Genomic DNA, 16,960 nt, shown 5'->3' with positions numbered 1-16,960 from the left:
GTGGGTTGCTCAGCCTTGGGGCACCTGCTGGTGGCACCTCCTGCTCCCTGTGGTGTCCCCTGACCTGGCTGTGTGTCCCCAAGGGATGGGACGTGCCTGGAGGTGTCGGGACGAGCACGGCTGCGTTGCTGGGGGCTCCTCGCTGCGGTCCCCCGAGGGGCCGGGCTGCTGTTTACGTGGCTCGAATTAGCTTCGGATTGGGGAAAGCTGCCCTTGCTGTTTGGGTTGCTGCCATTCACGTCCTCCTGACGAACTGTGCTGTCTGCCTTGTGCCTCCTGCCCTCCTCCAGCAATCCCCAAGCTCCCCTACCTCATGAGGACATCAGAAGCAGCGAGGAGAGCCTTGGGCAGCAGCTGAGTGTGTGCGCAGCGCCCACCGGTCCCCGCCAGCCTCCCGCACCCCTTTTACAGCTGCACCTAAGGAGGAAGGAAAAAAGAGATGCATTTTCTCATCGTTAAGGAAGAACTGATGCTGGCTGCTCTCAGAGAATCGTAACCCAGTGGGCACCTCGCTTCTCCATCCTCTGCTTCACGCTGCGCTATCGCCACCTCCCCGGAAAGCCTCGGGGATGAAAAGCCGCTCGCAGCCCGTCGTTAGCAGGGGGGTTGTTTAATGTTTAAGCAACTCGGTAGGAAACTTCATGTGGGCAAGCAGGAAACCCGTCGTTTATGGCTTTCAGGGTGTGCGTCAGGTCCGCGTGCAAGTCATTTTTCTCATTTTTCTTCGCTTTTCTGGAAAACTTCACCAGAGCAATATCTGTGTTAAGTGACCCGGACCCTTTCATGACTTCTTAAACCTCAGTTTTGCGGGTGGTGTGGAGGTGCAAGAACAGACCAGAGTTGTTTGAACACTGAGGCAGAAGTTCTAGGGGCACCGGGAGCAGAAATGTCACTAGTTTGGGTTTCTCCCTGGTGTTTCCACCTGTGTGGAGCTCTCCAGTGTCGCAGCTTCCTCTAGTGGTCAGACCTGAAACGGTTGCAGAGTTAAAATCGGTACGAGGTCGGAAGGCCGGGACGTTTGGTGTTTTTTTTCCATTCCTTCAGTTTGATTTGAGCATTGGGCAGTAGGGATCCCTCCTGAGACCCCTTTGGAGTCATTCCTCCTTACGGTTTTCTTTTGGTTGAAAATTCTGAATTGTGCCGTCTCCTTGTGGCACTTTGCAAGGATGGATCTTGCAGGTCTTGCTTTGAGCCTTACGTGCGAGTTCGCTGGGCTTTCCCAAGGAGTGCACGGACACGTTTGTGCTCACCTGGATGGGAAACAAACCAGGGATTGCCAACAACTCCTCCTGTCCCACCAGCCATGGTTCTCCCCCCGCAGGGAAGATGTTCGCAGAGCAGAACTCCTCACCCTTTGTGGTTGCGTCCCCAGATCTGGATTTAAGATCGCATGATCCAGCTGCACGCTGTGCCTCCAGCTGGTGCTGCCCAGTTGTCCGAAAGGAAAGGAACAAGCTGTGTACATCTGAAGACATCTGAAGCCTTCTCCAGCACCGGGCCCTGAAGCTGAGCAAATCCTTGAGATCCTTTAATTCCCAGCTTGGTTCTGCAAGGCAGGTGGATCCCTCGCCTGGTGCCCCTCGTGCCCGGCTGTTCCATCCGTGGATGGGGACCTGGAAAAAGGGCAATGTGCAGGCAGCTCCTGGGTTTGCTGAGACTTTCTTTGGTTCCTCAGAGGAGGTTTAGGCAACCAAACGAAGCTGGCAGGGGGAATGGTGATGACCTGATGGCTTGAATCTGGCTGCTGGATCCTGGGCTTTGCTGCTCGGTGGCTCCTGCTGGAGGCTGCGGTGCTGCTTCGCTGTCCTCTGCGTGTAGGATCGAGGTTCAGGGGACGGCTGTGGCAGCAGCTGTCTGCTGTGCAGCGATGATTTGACTGACTTAACCTTTTTAAGTGATTCTTGTTTGAGCTCTGAGTTAATCAACCAGAGTTTCTCCCCTGATATTTCCTCCCCGGTGACTGCATAAAGAGATCTTCTACCCTTCCCTTTCCCAGGGACCTGCTGGGAGGTGTAGAGCTTCCCATGGCTCCCAGTCGTTGTTTATTGTGGGAGGCTTTTTCGTTTTGTTTTCTAATTTTAACCCGTTTTATGTGCCTGCTTTCCCCTTGAGAAAAGGTGGTCTGCTTATTTGTGAGCTGGATCTGCCTTACAGGGAGGGGGGTGGCAAAGGAGAGGCTGGCTTGTGAGGGTTAAGGGATCAATATTTCTGCAGATTTTGATTGTCTCAGTACTAAGTGTCACTTTTCTTACCTAAGCCATGCTGTCCTCCGGGACAAAACCCAAACCCAGCTTCAGCTCCTGCTGTCTTTCTTTCCAGCGAGCGATTACCGACCAAATACCTCCGATCCCCAGGACCCTGTCTCGCACCAGCAGGGCTCCCACCTCGGGTTCTGCCCCGCGTCTCCTTTCCCCGTGCCTCAGTTTCACCATGGCAAAACGGGGAAGGTGGCGGCGACCTCCTTGGTGTGCTGATGCCTGTGAGATCCGAGGGAGAGCGTTGCGGCAGGGCTTGGTACTACGGCTCTATGTTCTCTTAGCCATTTTCTCCCCAAATCCTTCCTCTGTCCCTCCACGTTACGCTGCTCAGCCCTCGTGGGTCGTATTTTGACTGTGAAATAACATTAACGAGCGATTGTTAATGAACGTTGTTGCCTCATCGTGGTCCAAATTCAGCTTCCAGGGGGCTGCAGCCAGTCTTTCTGGGAAGTTTCTCTTTCCCCCAAACGTGGCTCCTGGTGAAATGCTGCGCGCAGGTAGCAAAACAGGTTCAGATTCCTGTTACCAAACAGGACCAAAGGTTGAATACATTAGGGGAAATCCCGAGAGCTTTGAAGTTGCCAATTACGAGCCGGGGTGTAGAAAAAAAGTTAATTCTTCAGAAGGGGCCTGATTTGTTTTCTCTTTCCTAAGTGAATGTGATTTTTCAAGTCGAAAGACCCAGATGCATCCGTGTTATCTCGAGCTCTTCTCCCACGTGGTTCTCCGTGTTGTTCCTTGTTACTGCTGTCTCTGATACCGAACATTTTGGATGCGGCAGAAAAACGAAGGTGCTCCGGGGCTCCGGCCACCGGGGCCTGGGTGGATCTTAGCGGAGGGGTTGATCCCGCTGTGTAATTGCTTCTTCGGGTTATTCCTATGGGTATCCATTCGGTCCCTCTTTATATTTCATCCGGGTGTAACCGTAAAGGCGAAGAACAGTAGCAGTGCTGTGTGACCCGAGGAGTGCTCATGTCTTACCTTAACGTGCACTACGAATGTATACAGAATAAACAGAATATGACGATTAGCCGCTGGTCGCGTCCTTTTTATTTAACATGGACTGCTTGGCGGGGGGACGGGATGGATGAAGTCAACTTTCTCCTGTCTGTGGCCTCTCCAAGCCCACCTCGTGTCCTGCAATTCGCCCTTTTCACCCTGGCCCCCGTGGCCCCGCAGCATGGCTGTGGCATGCCCGATGTCTTCAGGACCAGCTGTCCTGGTGCAGCTCAATCCAGGCTTCTGGCACTGTTTGCTTTCCAGGTCTCCCTCCCGTGATGGAATTACCTCAGCACTGCTTTTACCTTAAGCATCTCTTCTGCTCTCTCCTGAATTTTTTGGCTGTGAACACCTCACCAGCTGCAGAGCAGGCTGAAACTCTGCATGACCCGTGCGTAACCTGGGACGCGCCACCAGAAGCAGCCATCAGGATCGCACAAAAAGGCAATCCCCCCACCCCCAAACACAATTTTATGAACTCCAATTTTAAAAGGCTGGGAGTTTTTCATCCAAATTCTGCTTTTTGAGCCTTCAGGGCGCTCGCTTTTGAGTTTTGCAGGTAAACGTAGGTGTTCAACCTATTTTTATTTATTTTTTTTTTTTTGGGGAGCTTGATCTTTGAGAAGAAAGGAACAAAGCAGCTATTTCGACCTAAAAGCAGCTGTATTGAACTCAGTCACGGTTCTAGGAGGGAAATTACCCACCTCTGAGCGATTCCTGTCGGTGGTAACCCACCCCCAGCCGACCTCTTTACTAAAAACACATTTTTTAAAGGTGACAGTAAATGATGCATCTCCCATCGTGACCAGGCACAGCCGGGTGCCTTGTCCCTGCTCTTGTGGACTCCAAAGGTGAGATGCAGGTTAAATAAAAGAGCAATTAGCTCCTCATGGAAGGTTTGGTCACCTCATGTCCCTGGTCAGTTGTGTCCTTTTTGTCCCCCTGTTGTTTTGGCCGGGGGGGGTGAACAGTTGCTGCTGTTTGTGCCAATCATCGGTGATAAGATAATGTTTGAGTTAAAAGATATTTTGTCCTTCTGATAATAAGCCAGGACATGAAATATTTGGCACGTGATGTGTTCCTAAACTGAACTGCTGAGTGGGAGAGGGCTGATGGTGCAGACAGCTCCCCATGGCCCTATTCTTTCTCCTTTTGCCCCAGCACCTCTCCTGCCCCAGGGAGGGGTAAATGTGTGTCCCAGGGTGCAGCAGCTCCTGCTCACTGCTGCTGGTGGTCAAAAACATCCTCTTGGACAGCTTGAAGAAACTAGAAAGGAAGCAATTCAGCGTGGCTTTTAGGAACAGAAAAAAAAAATAGGGCAAAATGCAATAAATTTGGGAAATAAAATGAGAAACTTGTGCGCAGGCAGATACCTTTATCCTAACCTCTGCTGGCTGGTGAGCAGGGGTTCCCTCTGTGGGATAACTCCATAGCTTCACATTTGTTTGAGGAGGGACTGAACTCGGTGCAGAAATGTTTGGCCGAGGCTCTGAAACCACCGAGTCTTCTGCAGGATCTTTTTTTTAGGGCACAGCCATCGCTGGCGGGTCCTCGTGGACCAGGCTTCCATCGAGACAAGCGTCAGGAGGAAAGCATGAGGGTGCCTTGGACTTGGATGTGCTGAACGTGGGCTGAACACAGATCCATGCTCGCTGGAGTCCTGCCCTTAAGATGCCCTATTTCCACCAGGGGTAGTGTGCGGTTTGGAGGGGTGGGATGGATTTGGGGGCTGGTGCGAACGAGGTGCCCTGGGCACGGTGCCTTGCCTTGGGTTCTGCCACCACTTGGTGCAGGGTGGGTTTGCCTGTTTGGCCAAATTATAGCAAAGAAGAGAGAGTTGTGGGGTAACGTGCACAGTTTAATCCCTTAGTGCATGGAAATCCCTCCTGAAAGCTCTTCCCCAGCAGGAGCCCAGTTAAGAACCACTAATAGGGCCTTCTGTGCCGTCCTAAGAGCGCGATCCTTCGTGCATGGAGTCTCCTCTCCAAGCCCATGGGTTTCTCTCGTCCAGGGTCATTTTGGGACTTTCTAAAGTGCTAGAGGTAAGAGCAGGAATGGAATCAGGAGATAACACAACTGCTGATAACCCATGTTAGTCTTTCCAGCCTCTTCCTGGAAACCCTTTTTCATTTCTCTTTCAAGGAAGTCTTTGATAGCCCTATCGAATCCAAAGGAGTTGAGTAGCAGCGAGCTTGACTCTTGCAGGTTTGGATTATTCCCAAGAAGTTGTTCTTATCGGCTTTTATTTTTTTCTTCACCGTTGTTTTTCAAAAAATAGCTTGCACGTACAATGGCGTTAGCCACTGGTGTTTGACTTTGGAGTTCTCGAGATATTCCTTAGCGCTGTGGGAAAGTCTCGTGCAAATATTTTGGGTGCACTGATAAACCTCAGGCATGCGTGGGACCCTGATGCAGGGAGATAGCGAGCGTTTGGGGGTATATAAGGGTGTGCTGTGGGGCTTCAAAGGTCTCCTCGGAAGCTGCCAGCAAGGGAAGATCACCATGAAGTGGCTGCTCCTTGCCCTGGTGTGCCTGCACCTCTCCGAGGGGCTGCTGAGGTGAGTGAGGAGGAACCTCGGTCGTGGTTCAGCTCGTAACAAGACGGGGGCAAAGTCAGGAAGGGCGGCGGTGGGAAATCTGTTGGGGGTCTTAGGTTTTATCTGGGGCCAGCGCTTAGTATTGTGGAGAACTCCTTAGATAATGGTTATATTGGGTTGGCTTTCACATTAAAAAATAATAAATTGTATTTCACAGTGCAGCTCGCTGTATCCCAAGAAGTCATGGCCAAGGCAGGCCCGATGTCAAAATCATTTTTCATTAGTTGAAGGGATCGGGATCCAACGCCCAGGGCCCTTCCCGTGGCCAGGACTGGGTCACCTCCCTCCAGGGATGTGCTGATCAGAGCAAATCTGCCCGCGGGAGATGGGGCAGGCAGGGGACAGAGGCAGAAAAAATGGATAGAGGAATAAAATTGAAGGAGCTGGAGAGGTGGAGGCTTGCTTCGCACCACACTGACCTGACGATTTTGCTCGTTGCGTGCAGGATTCCTCTGAAGAAAGGCAAGTCCATACGGGAAGCCATGAAGGAGAAGGGGGTGCTCCACGAGTACCTGCAGAAGCACCGCTACCACGACCCTGCCTACAAGTTCTTCAGCAGCTTCTCCAGCATCTACGAGCCCCTGTCCAACAGCATGGAAGTGAGTATCCGCTCATTGCTTAAACTAAGGGAGAGGAGAGACGGGAGGACCGAAATGAGAAAAGAGAGAGACGTTTGGGAAGTTCCTCGTAGGACCTTGAAGCTCAGTGTTTATTTCGGCAGCCGTTCTCGTGGCTGTGTAGGGAAAGAGGAAACGTTTCTGTTAGTGCGGATGGAGCTGCTCAGCTGTGCACTGATTTCTGTTTTGGAAACACACCCAGAGCAGCTCGTGGGGCACTGAGGGAAGGCTCCGTGCGCCCTGAGCAGCTCCCAAACACAGCTGCTGCCTCTGTGCCACCGGGAGCTGTGCTTGGGGGGAGAGCCCGAGCAAAGAGCAATGCTGTGCTCCGGGCTAAATTTTTTTTTGCAGCTGTTTTAACCCCTCTTGCTGGGAGCAAGGCGGTGTAAATGGCCAAGGGAGCAGAGCACTGGCCCTGGCAGACCCTCCAGCCCCACGGAGCGGTGCTGGAAACCCCCGTCCCGTAACGCCAGCGGGGCTGAGATTTAGCAAGCGCACCTCCTGGTGCTGTTCGTTGGCTGAGGATGGGATGCAAGGAGTGTCCCCTTTCCTCCAGATGTCCTACTACGGGGAGATCAGCATCGGGACCCCCCCGCAGAACTTCCTGGTGCTCTTCGACACCGGCTCCTCCAACCTCTGGGTGCCCTCCACGCTGTGCCAGAGCCAGGCCTGCAGTGAGTAGCTCCTGGGCAAAGGGTTGGTGGACAAAAAAAAAAAGAAAAAAAAAAAAAAGGCTGAGGGTGGGCGATCCCTTTGGATCCTAGACTTCAGAGGTCCTAGCCAAGTTGGGGGGTGCTTCTTTTGGCCACTGTTGTATTTAGGGCTTGCCTTACTGCTTGTTTTATCAAAAGCAGCCCCTGGCTGGAGCCGTCACCCTTCTGCTTTGCTCTCCCAATCCAGCCAACCACAACCTGTTCAACCCCAACGAGTCCTCCACGTTTTCAACCCAGGACGAGTACTTCTCCCTGCAGTACGGGACGGGCAGCCTCACCGGCATCTTCGGCTACGACACGGTCACAGTGAGTGACACCGCGGCGGGGGGGAGCGAGGGGCACCCCGGTTCCCCGTGCGCCCTTGGGATGAGAGGGTACACCCGGAAAAAAAGCAGGTTGATTGCTTCTGGGGTTTCCCCTCGGGAGCAAAAAGGGGAAAATCTATGGCTTGGCTCTAACAGTCTCTTATTGTGCGTAACACACGGTATTTGTACTGGTTTTGGCTCGCCGCCCCGCTGCGTAGCCCAGTGTCCTGCTGCCTCCTGGGGTCCCGCTGCCCTGGGCTGTGCTCTCAGGGGAGCTCTGCCCCTTTTCTCTCCTCCCCTAGATCCAAGGCCTCTCCATCACCAACCAGGAGTTCGGCCTGAGTGAGACCGAGCCTGGCACCAACTTTGTGTACGCCCCGTTCGATGGCATCCTGGGGCTGGCCTTCCCTTCCCTCTCTGCCGGCGGTGCCACCACGGTGATGCAGGGCATGCTGCAGCAAAACCTGCTGGATTCCCCCGTCTTCAGCTTCTACCTGAGCGGGTAAGGATGCACCCCTTCCCCTTTTTCCTTCCATTTTGTGCAGCCTTCGTGCTCTCCAGGAATATCCCCTTTATTTTTGTCGTTGCAAATCTTGTGAAACCTTCAGGGGGGGCTGGAAATTCGCGCTTTGTTCCTGCTCTCCTCCCTGTTCAACCTTTTCCCCTCCCTGTTCCTCTTGCTGGCACGCACCAGGCTAGCAGCAGGCTGCTGCCAGTGGCCACCGATGGCTGCAAACACCCGAGTGTGTCCCTGTGCCTTCCTCCTGCAGGCAGGAGGGCAGCCAGGGCGGAGAGCTCGTCTTCGGAGGTGTTGACCCCAACCTGTACACGGGGCAGATCACCTGGACCCCCGTCACCCAGGCTGGCTACTGGCAGATCGGGATTGAAGAGTAAGATGCTGCTTTCTCCAGCTGCCTCTAGCTTGTCTTAGATCTGCAGCCACAAGGGGAACCTTTCTGCCATCTCTGGTGGCTTCGAAGATTTCAGCTTTTAGGCGTTTTGGGGCTGTGGGGTCTCATCTTCACTTTGCTAATGTGTAACCAGAGAAAACCAGCCTTTAATGGTGCAGGTTGTGGAGGCAGAATTCAATCATTTCTCATGCTCCTGTCCTCTGCTCATCCTGCAGCAGGTCAGGGCGCATTTCACGAGTGGTTTTTCTTCTCCTTCCACAGCTTCTCCATCGGTGGGCAGAGCAGCGGGTGGTGTAGCCAGGGCTGCCAGGGAATCGTCGACACGGGAACCTCCCTCCTCACCGTCCCCACTCAGGTCTTCACCCAGCTGATGCAGTACATCGGGGCTCAGGCTGACGGCAACGGCCAGGTGAGAGCAGGCTGGGCAACAGGAGGACTGGATAAAGGGGGGTGCATCTGTCACAAGCAGGCAGTTGGGTTGGAGGCGCATCGGAAATCCCATTTTACCTCTAATTTCGGTGGAGGGAATGACGGATCTGATAAAATCTGCCTTCCTGGGTTCGGGGGTGGCAGCTCGTGCTGGGAGCCTGTCACCCGTGTCCCAGCAGATGCGTGGAGCCCCCCGGCTACAAACCAGTCGTGCTTTTCTCTCTCCCTAGTACGTGGCGAGCTGCAGCAATATCGGGAGCATGCCCACCCTCACCTTTGTCATCAGTGGCACCAGCTTCCCCCTGCCTCCCTCCGCCTACATGCTCCAGGTACGGCGTCTCGCCCCCCATCCCCATCCCTGGTGCTGCTCCCAGTGGGGTCTGAGCCCCAAGGGATGAGGCAGAGTGGGTGGCTGGAGGGGGGCACGGTGGTCACAGCCTTGCTGAGAGACCCCCGTGGGTGGGGAGAGCTCGGAGCTGGCGCTTTCCAGCACGGATCTTTCCTCCCACCAGAGCAACAGCGGCTACTGCACCGTCGGGATCGAGTCCACCTACCTGCCCTCCCAGAACGGGCAGCCCCTGTGGATCCTCGGCGACGTCTTCCTGAGGTCCTACTACTCCATCTACGACATGGGCAACAACCAAGTGGGCTTTGCCACCGCTGTGTGAGCGGCCCTGGGGCCCGCGCTGACCCCATGGCTGCTCGCCCTGGCCCCGCGTCCCAGCTCCTTGCACCTCCATGTGCTGGAGCATCTCCTTCCCTGCAAAACCCCCTTTACTTAGACGGCTCTGTTGGAAATTGCTTTCTTTCCAAAGGGCACTACAAAGAAATAAAAGTCCGTAAAAGTAAGATAAAGCACGTGTGCTTTTTTTTTCTTTTTTTTCTTCATAATGTGTATTTTCCTGTTCTTGGTACAAACAAGCCTGAGAATATTCTCATATTCATATGAGAATATGAATATGAAATCTCATATTCAATGAGAGCAGATGAAAACAGCCAACTTTGCTGCAGGCAGACTGTTCAGAGCAGCAGCAAACTCCACGTTAAACCAAGCACAAGGGCACAAGGGCCCTTGTTATTTAGCTAAAATAATCTTAGAAAGCGGCCAGGCATTAGGCAAACGAACATCTCAGGCTTGAAATGCTTGGGGTGGCCAGGACACCTACTGATGGCTCCTCTCTTGCTGTTCTTGCACTGTCAGGGCCGTGGATTTCTGCTGTCTGCTCTGCAAGGAGGGCTCCTGGGGCTGGCACGGCTCGTGGCTGAGCTGGGATGTTGCACCAACGCTTTTGGAAAGGAAACCAGAAATGAGAAGAGGGACATGGTCAGATCCTGCTGAGAGGAGATGCCCCGTGCCCAGCAGTGCAGGTGAGAGCTGCCCCGTGCAAGGATGCACGGCCACCGATGTCAGAAGCTGCAACCTCCTGATTTGCCTAAATCCCTCAGCAAACAAACCCCATCTAACACTTTTGGGCTCAAAAAGTGCCAAAAGTAGGATGTTTGTGCGTGCTGTAGAGGGCACCTTATTCCTTTGTCTGGTGGCAAGCCCGAGTCCCCATGGGGACCTGCAGATAACACTCGGTATATTGACGTTTTGATAACCGATCTTTGCTTTCAGCCAGAATTTGCCTTTTATCCAATCTTAATAAGTTGATCTTTCTATCAATCCTGCTAGCAAACAAGATAATTGCTTTACTACAGTCTCAATATCCAGCAAAGGATACGCGCTTCCCTGTGCTCCCGGGAGAGCGAAATATGTGCACAGCGCCGACACGGGATGAGCGCCGCGGCAGATAACGGAGGGCAGCGAGGAGCCGGGCTGCTCGGCGCAGGGTCCTGGGGGGGCACGGGGTGCTGAGCTGTGGGGTCATCCCCTCCAGGCTGGGTTTGTCTTGGCCAGGCCCTGCTGCGGCTCCTGGAGGTGTCCTGGTGCTGCGGGCGAGTCTGCAGGACGGCACAGGGGCAGGGCGAGGATGTGAGTTGTGTTCAGCTCAACACAAATTGTTTTTTTAGCAGGGGGGGGATGCTGGATGTCACGGAGAGTGGTCATGTAGCTACGGGATTCCCCAGCTGGTTATCCCCTGGGATGCTTTAATGGGGTAAAGCATCGTGCTCAGCAGCTGCTCGCACACTTCTGGGCAGAGTCACAAAAAGACACAGGGTTCAGCTGCCCCCATGGGGACCGACTGCCCTGGGGTGACATCCCGGTGTCACCTGGTCACGTACCGCCACCCGTGCTCCTGTAGGAAGTTCCATTGGTGCGGCTTTATCCAAAACTTCTCAGTTTTCCCGCTGCTAGAAAATATTTAGGTGATGACCCCAAACGCTTTGGTCCACTTGCTCTGGTTGTTGGCCGTTTGGGAGATCCGTGTTTGCGGGTCTCTTTTTTCACAGGGAAAAAAATAATAACAATAATTAAAAAAAATCAAACCAGCAATTTCCTGACCTTCAGTGCCAGGGTGAGGACCCCGTGTGTGAAGCTGCATCTTCATGCCCAGGAGCTCTCCCTCTGCAGGGCTTTAGCTGTCCCCGAGGCAGGTAGCACAGCACCTGCTTCTCAACCCAGGATGAAGCCCATCCGTTGTTCCTCATATATATATTTATGTTTTTGGTTTTTTTTTAAGTGATTTTTGTCCTAACCAGTGTGAAAGCGGATGGAAACCGGCTGGACTTGGGCAGCGAAGGACTCTGAAGCTGCTGAAAGAGCGGAGAAGGACGGAGCAGGAGGCAGAAGGGCGCTGAGGCCACCTAGGAGGGGGCAGGAGAAGGAACCTGGTGGGCTCACCGAGCCCCTGGGTGGGCAGCAGAGCAGCACAGACCTGCAACCAGCTCTGGAAAAGCCTCGGCTCCAGCACCCGCTGCTCCTCCACGCCAGAACCTCCTCGTGGCAGAGCTGGGTCTGCCGGGGTGGCTGAAAGGGAGGCAAAAGAGCCCCGAGGTTCCTCCCCGCGCTGCGAGCTGTGAGCGCCTTTGTTTTGGGCAAGGTGGAACAGGTTTGAGAGAAAACGGCTCCAGCGTGCTGACTTTTTGATAACTCCTCTCCCCGCTGCGATAAGAAGTGGCCCCTTAACCGATGGCGATGCTTTGATGTGGCCACTGAAGGCGCGAGTCGCTCTGTTCTCATCTGGGCGCCTCGCTAAGGACACAAAATTCCCCAGCTCCTCGTGGCCCCAAATACAAAGAAACCCTTCAAGCCGGGGTTACGGGTTCTGGTAATGGAAAACAGAGGTCAGCAGATAAGGGGGGGGGGTCACTGCTGGCTGCTATAAAGCCGGGGAGCCCGGGTGGCTCACCCAGCTGCTGCAGCCTGCAGAGGGGATGCGCGGAGCCGGGGGTGCCCGCACCATGAAGTGGCTCGTCCTGGCCGTGCTGTGCCTCCAGCTCTCGGAGGGGGTGGTGAGGTGGGTCTGGGGGAGCGGGGAGAGCTCAGCAAGCAGAGCCCGGCTGGGTTTGTAGCCCCTGTGTGCTGTGCTACCCGAGGATAAGGTGTTTTCGTGTCCATCTGGCCTCGTGCCTCGCCATAAGCCATCGTTCTGCACCAGCACCAGCCCAGGATGTGCCCCTGGCTAGGAGGGGACCCTGGAGAAGCAGCCAGCAGCCGAGCAGAGGGCTCACGGCTCTTGGAGGAGGCATCACCTGAAAATGCCCAGCCTCCTGATGTCCTGCTTTTTAATTTATTTTTTTTTAATTTCTCCCTCTGTGCAGGATCAAGCTGAGGAAATACAAGTCCACACGGGAGGTGATGAGGGAGGCGGGCGTGCTGAAGGACTACCTGAAGAAAATAAAGCATGACACAGCCAGGAAATACCACTTCAGTCGGAACTACATCGTGCACGAGCCGATGGCCAGCCATCTGGATGTGAGTACAGGTTCCCCCTTCGCTTCCAGCTGTCGGAGCAAGCTGTCTGCCCGTGGGCCTCCAGGGGCGTGAGATTTCTTTGTCTCGCTCCTTTTTAAGCTTCTATGTGAGATTTTAGACAAGTTTTCTCCCAGCCAAGTCAGCAGCCCGAAAATCTCCGCTTTTCTCTCTGCACCAAAAGAAATACTTCATGTCACTTAATCTGGGAGCAAAAGCAGGGTGGGCGTTCAGTCCCTCCCTCCTACTGTGCTGCTGTAAGGCTGAGCCTGGGTTTTCCAGCATCCCTGAAAAGCGTTGGGTCCCAACACGAGGCTGGGAGGTGAAAACCTGTCCCGGGGCCGTGGAGACATCGTGTCTCTCATCCGCAGTCCTCCTTCTTCGGGGAGATCAGCCTCGGGACCCCCCCGCAGAGCTTCCTGGTGCTCTTCGACACCGGCTCCTCCAACCTCTGGGTGCCCTCCACCCTGTGCCAGACTGCAGCTTGCAGTGAGTACCAGCAGGGGCGATGCTTGCGTTGCACAAAGCCCCCCCCTGCAGAGCACAGCATAGTCCCAGCACAAGGGAAAAATCACCACGGCAGCCCCAAAAGCATCCCCGGTGCCTTTCTGGGTCTTTCTGAGGGCACGGAGCCTGTTCCTTTATGTGGCTGGCTAATGACGGTGTCCAAATCTCTGTGGCTGCTGCGGGTGTCCTCAGGGTGCTGAGATCACAGCGCTGGTGCTTGGCTCTCCATGGATGGAGGAAGGGGAGAGCGGAGTGGGTGCCCGCTCTCCCGTGGGTCTCACCCACTGGCACTCGCTGGCTGCGGGGCAGCCGTGGGGATTTAAGAGCTCACACTGGGAACCTGATGGGGTCATGGTCATTCCCTCGAGGGGATGCAGACAAAGCAGGGATGCAAAACTCCTTAGAAACAGCCTCAGGGCAGATCCCCAGCCCACCCTGCTCCCTCCCTGGGCATCATCCTGCGGCCCCCCCGTTGTGATATCGGGCGGTGGCGTCCCCAGGAGCTCCCTCACCTCTTTTCTCACGCAGAAAATCATGCCATGTTCAACCCCAGCGCCTCCTCCACCTTCATCAACAACGGCCGGACCTACAGCCTGACCTACGGCAGCGGCTCGCTGACGGTGCAGCTGGGCTACGACACGCTGAAGGTGGGCACAGCCCTGCTCCCGCTGAGTTCCCCGATGGAAAGAGCCTGGGGGGTGGCTTTTGGGCAGGTCTCGTGTCTCTTGTAGACAAGATTTGCACAAACCAGGTCCTGAGATGGGTAGGAGCAGCATAAAGTGGTTATTGAGCCTTTTAGTTACCCAGCTGGGGTTCTATCTTTTTTTTTTTTAGCATGATTCCTAGTGGTTTTTGCAGGTGCCCGGTGCTATTTTCACCAGCTGGGAGCTTGCCGTGCGCTCCCCGGGTTTGCACTCTTTGGCTTTGCACCACCACGGCTGACGTGGCACCCCATTCCCCTCCAGATCCAGAACATCAAAGTCAAAAACCAGGAGTTCGGGCTGAGCAAGAACGAGCCCTCCGAGCCTTTCTACTATGCCCAGTTCGACGGGATCATGGGCATGGCTTACCCCTCGCTGGCCGTGGGAGGGACGCCCACCGTGCTGCAGGGCATGCTGCAGCAGAACCAGCTCACCCAGCCCATCTTCAGCTTCTACTTCTCCCGGTAAAACCCTCCTGCAGGTCCCACGTGTGTGCGTGTGTCCCTCCGACCGTCCCCACGCTGCTCCCTCAGGAATTTATCCCTCTGATCCGTGCGCGTCACGGCTTTCTGGGTCGCTTTGTGCCGCCCTAACCCCGCTGTTTTCGCAGCCACCCCACCTACAACTACGGGGGGGAGCTCATTCTCGGGGGAGTGGACAAGAGGCTGTACACCGGGGAGATCGTGTGGGCACCCGTGACCCAGGAGCTGTACTGGCAGGTGGCGATTAACGAGTGAGTTGCGTTCGTCCCCGCCGGGCATCACCCACTTGGGAAACCCAGCCTTGAGTTTTGCATCTCGGAGGCTCCCAGGCTTTCAGACCCAGCCGGGACGGGCTGTGCTGCCCGTGGGTGCTTAAAGCGACTTCTTTCTACCTTCTCTCCCCCCAGGTTTGCCATCGGAGGGTCGCCCACGGGCTGGTGCAACCAGGGCTGCCAGGCCATCGTGGACACGGGGACGTTCCTGCTGACGGTGCCCGAGCAGTACCTGAACAGATTCCTGCAGGCCGTGGGCGCCCAGGAGACCAGCTATGGGGTAAGTGCAGGGCTGGCTTCAGAGGTGGGCAGGGAGCAGGGGAGGGTTGTGAGTGAGCCAGAAACCCTGGGTTTGAACATATATTGTAAAAAAAACCACCACGGTGTCTGCAGAGCGTGGTGCTGGAGGCAGCCTGGTGCACGGCCAGGGCTCTGCGCACCTCTTGTGGTCGGTGCTGCTCCAGCCCTAAGCTCTCCATCACCCTAAGTGAGCTCCCCATCACCCTGAGCTCCCCATTACCCCAAGCTCCCCATTACCCCAAGCTCCCCATCACCCTGAGCTCCCCATTACCTTCAGCTCCCCGTCACCCTGAGCTCCCTGCCCCCCTCTCTCCCCAGTACGCCGTTGAATGCAGCCAGATCCGCAGCTTGCCCACCATCACCTTCATCATCAGCGGCAAGGCGTTCCCGCTGCGCCCCTCTGCCTACGTCCTCAACGTACGTATCGGCCAGCAGCCTCACCCTGCTGGGTCCCGAAGGGAAAGGACCTGGTGGGGTTTTTTGGGGGGGGGGACGGCGGCGCTCTCCCTCCCTGTACGAGCACATCCCACCCCGCTGCAGGGTGCTGGTGCTTTCCTAGGCCCTGACTCCCCGTTATTCCCCCTTTGCAGAGCAATGGTTACTGCACCCTTGGGATCGAGGTCACCTACCTGGCCGCCCAGAACGGGCAGCCGCTCTGGATTTTGGGTGACGTCTTCCTCAAGGAGTATTACACCGTCTTCGACATGGCGAACAACCGCGTCGGCTTCGCCCCATCGGCGGAGAGGAGGAGGCAGTGAAATCCAGCGAGCCTTGCTGGAGTGCTGTGGGGTCCCTACGGGTCTTTTTGACCCCTTTCGTGCCCTCTGTCTCTCCAAGGTTTCTGTGTGAGGTTGTTCTCTGTCTCCCGCTGCCAATAAACCACAGCACCTGCAAGTGCCTCTGCGCTGCGTTTGCTGGGCGCCAGCTGAGGGCTCGTGTGTCTCCGACAGCAAGCAAAGCGCCGTGACGTGCTTCTGGGCAGCTTTCTGCAAAGTCAGCACGGGGAAAGCAGCAGGAGAGCTGTCCCTGCTCAAACCCAGCGCTTACAGCGTGCTGCCTGCCCCCGGCAGCTGCTGGGACAGTCTCAGCCTTTATCCGTAGGGAATTCCTGAGCTCCTGCTTGGAGGCAGTGCTGCTGAGCGCCTGGCTGCGAGGGTGCCCAGCCTCTCCATGAGGTTTTGCAGCTCATCTGGGGGGTCTTAAACACAGATGGTGTTGGTGTCAAACAGCAAACGCAGCCCCAGGGAGAGGGGTTCCCCGAGGAGTTCCCCAAAGCCAGCTCTGCTCCGTACTGGTGCAGCTGTGTGTGCGTGTGAGCAACTGGGGACCAAAAAGCCGAGCCCCAGCAGCAGGGCCAGGCGCTCCCCGCCTCCGTGCCTCTTGCTCTGGGCATCGAAAAGCTCCCCAGGGACTTGTGTGGGGAGTGAGCAACCTCCTGTGCCTCTGGATATGGCTTAGAAAACACCCGTGGTGAGGTCAGAGTGGGATACGAGCCCAGTTGAGGTTAGCCATGCGGTCCAAATGACCCTAAATCCTGTTTGATCAGGTAAGGCAACAGCCAGAGCGCTGGGAGGCGTGGGCTGGGGCAAGAGGGAGCCGGTCCTGGCACCTGGGAGCGGGCAGCGTCTTCTGCAGCAAGAGGAGAGCAGCCGGAGGCTCGGGTAACACCGCTTTCCTGGGATCCAGACTTGTTTCTTAGAAGCTCTTTATCACCGGGGCTGGTTATCAGATATATTAATAGCTCTGTCATCTCAGCAGAGAAAGGACACAAACTCCTCCGTGCTTTGTGTCAAAATATTGACACAGGCGGAGCGCAGCGATATGGAGATGAGGCAGGAGCAGATCGCAGGGAAGGGCATTTCTGCGCCGCGCGACAAAGCGTGGAGGTCTCGGGGAGCCGCAGCTGCTCCGGCAGCACAGCCCCGTGTGCTGTCCCTAAAAGGCTTAGGGCTCGTCCCAAAAAGAAGGATAAAAAAAAATCTGCACCACTGCCCGTGTAGATGAGGCTGCTGG

The 16,960-nt window shown here is 55.6% G+C and overlaps 2 protein-coding genes across 2 annotated transcripts; both read left to right on the top strand.

The window, feature by feature from the left end:
* The first annotated feature begins 5,759 nt into the window (after positions 1 to 5,759).
* LOC116498817 (gastricsin-like) lies at positions 5,760 to 9,497 on the top strand. The gene is made up of 9 exons (XM_032203245.1): positions 5,760 to 5,815; positions 6,300 to 6,453; positions 7,028 to 7,145; positions 7,372 to 7,490; positions 7,792 to 7,991; positions 8,260 to 8,379; positions 8,662 to 8,809; positions 9,060 to 9,158; positions 9,342 to 9,497. The coding sequence occupies exons 1-9, from the start codon at positions 5,760 to 5,762 to the stop codon at positions 9,495 to 9,497; spliced, it is 1,170 nt and encodes a 389-aa protein (XP_032059136.1).
* A 2,677-nt stretch (positions 9,498 to 12,174) lies between these two features.
* Positions 12,175 to 15,705, top strand: LOC116498674 (gastricsin-like). The gene is made up of 9 exons (XM_032203012.1): positions 12,175 to 12,230; positions 12,535 to 12,688; positions 13,057 to 13,174; positions 13,721 to 13,839; positions 14,158 to 14,357; positions 14,504 to 14,626; positions 14,783 to 14,927; positions 15,266 to 15,364; positions 15,538 to 15,705. The coding sequence occupies exons 1-9, from the start codon at positions 12,175 to 12,177 to the stop codon at positions 15,703 to 15,705; spliced, it is 1,182 nt and encodes a 393-aa protein (XP_032058903.1).
* Positions 15,706 to 16,960: the final 1,255 nt, after the last annotated feature.

The sequence above is a fragment of the Aythya fuligula genome, chromosome 25 (assembly GCF_009819795.1).
Source record: "Aythya fuligula isolate bAytFul2 chromosome 25, bAytFul2.pri, whole genome shotgun sequence".
Lineage (NCBI taxonomy): Eukaryota > Metazoa > Chordata > Aves > Anseriformes > Anatidae > Aythya > Aythya fuligula.
This window is presented reverse-complemented; position numbering and strand designations above follow the sequence as displayed.

Excerpts from the sequence above, each read along its gene's own strand:
- LOC116498817 (XM_032203245.1), top strand. The coding sequence starts at position 5,760 with ATGAAGTGGCTGCTCCTTGCCCTGGTGTGCCTGCACCTCTCCGAGGGG. Across the intron at positions 7,992-8,259 it reads TTCAGCTTCTACCTGAGCGG|GCAGGAGGGCAGCCAGGGCG; the intron begins GTAAGGATGCAC and ends TTCCTCCTGCAG. Across the intron at positions 8,810-9,059 it reads AGGCTGACGGCAACGGCCAG|TACGTGGCGAGCTGCAGCAA; the intron begins GTGAGAGCAGGC and ends CTCTCTCCCTAG.
- LOC116498674 (XM_032203012.1), top strand. The coding sequence starts at position 12,175 with ATGAAGTGGCTCGTCCTGGCCGTGCTGTGCCTCCAGCTCTCGGAGGGG. Across the intron at positions 12,231-12,534 it reads CTCTCGGAGGGGGTGGTGAG|GATCAAGCTGAGGAAATACA; the intron begins GTGGGTCTGGGG and ends CCCTCTGTGCAG. Across the intron at positions 15,365-15,537 it reads CCTCTGCCTACGTCCTCAAC|AGCAATGGTTACTGCACCCT; the intron begins GTACGTATCGGC and ends CCCCCTTTGCAG.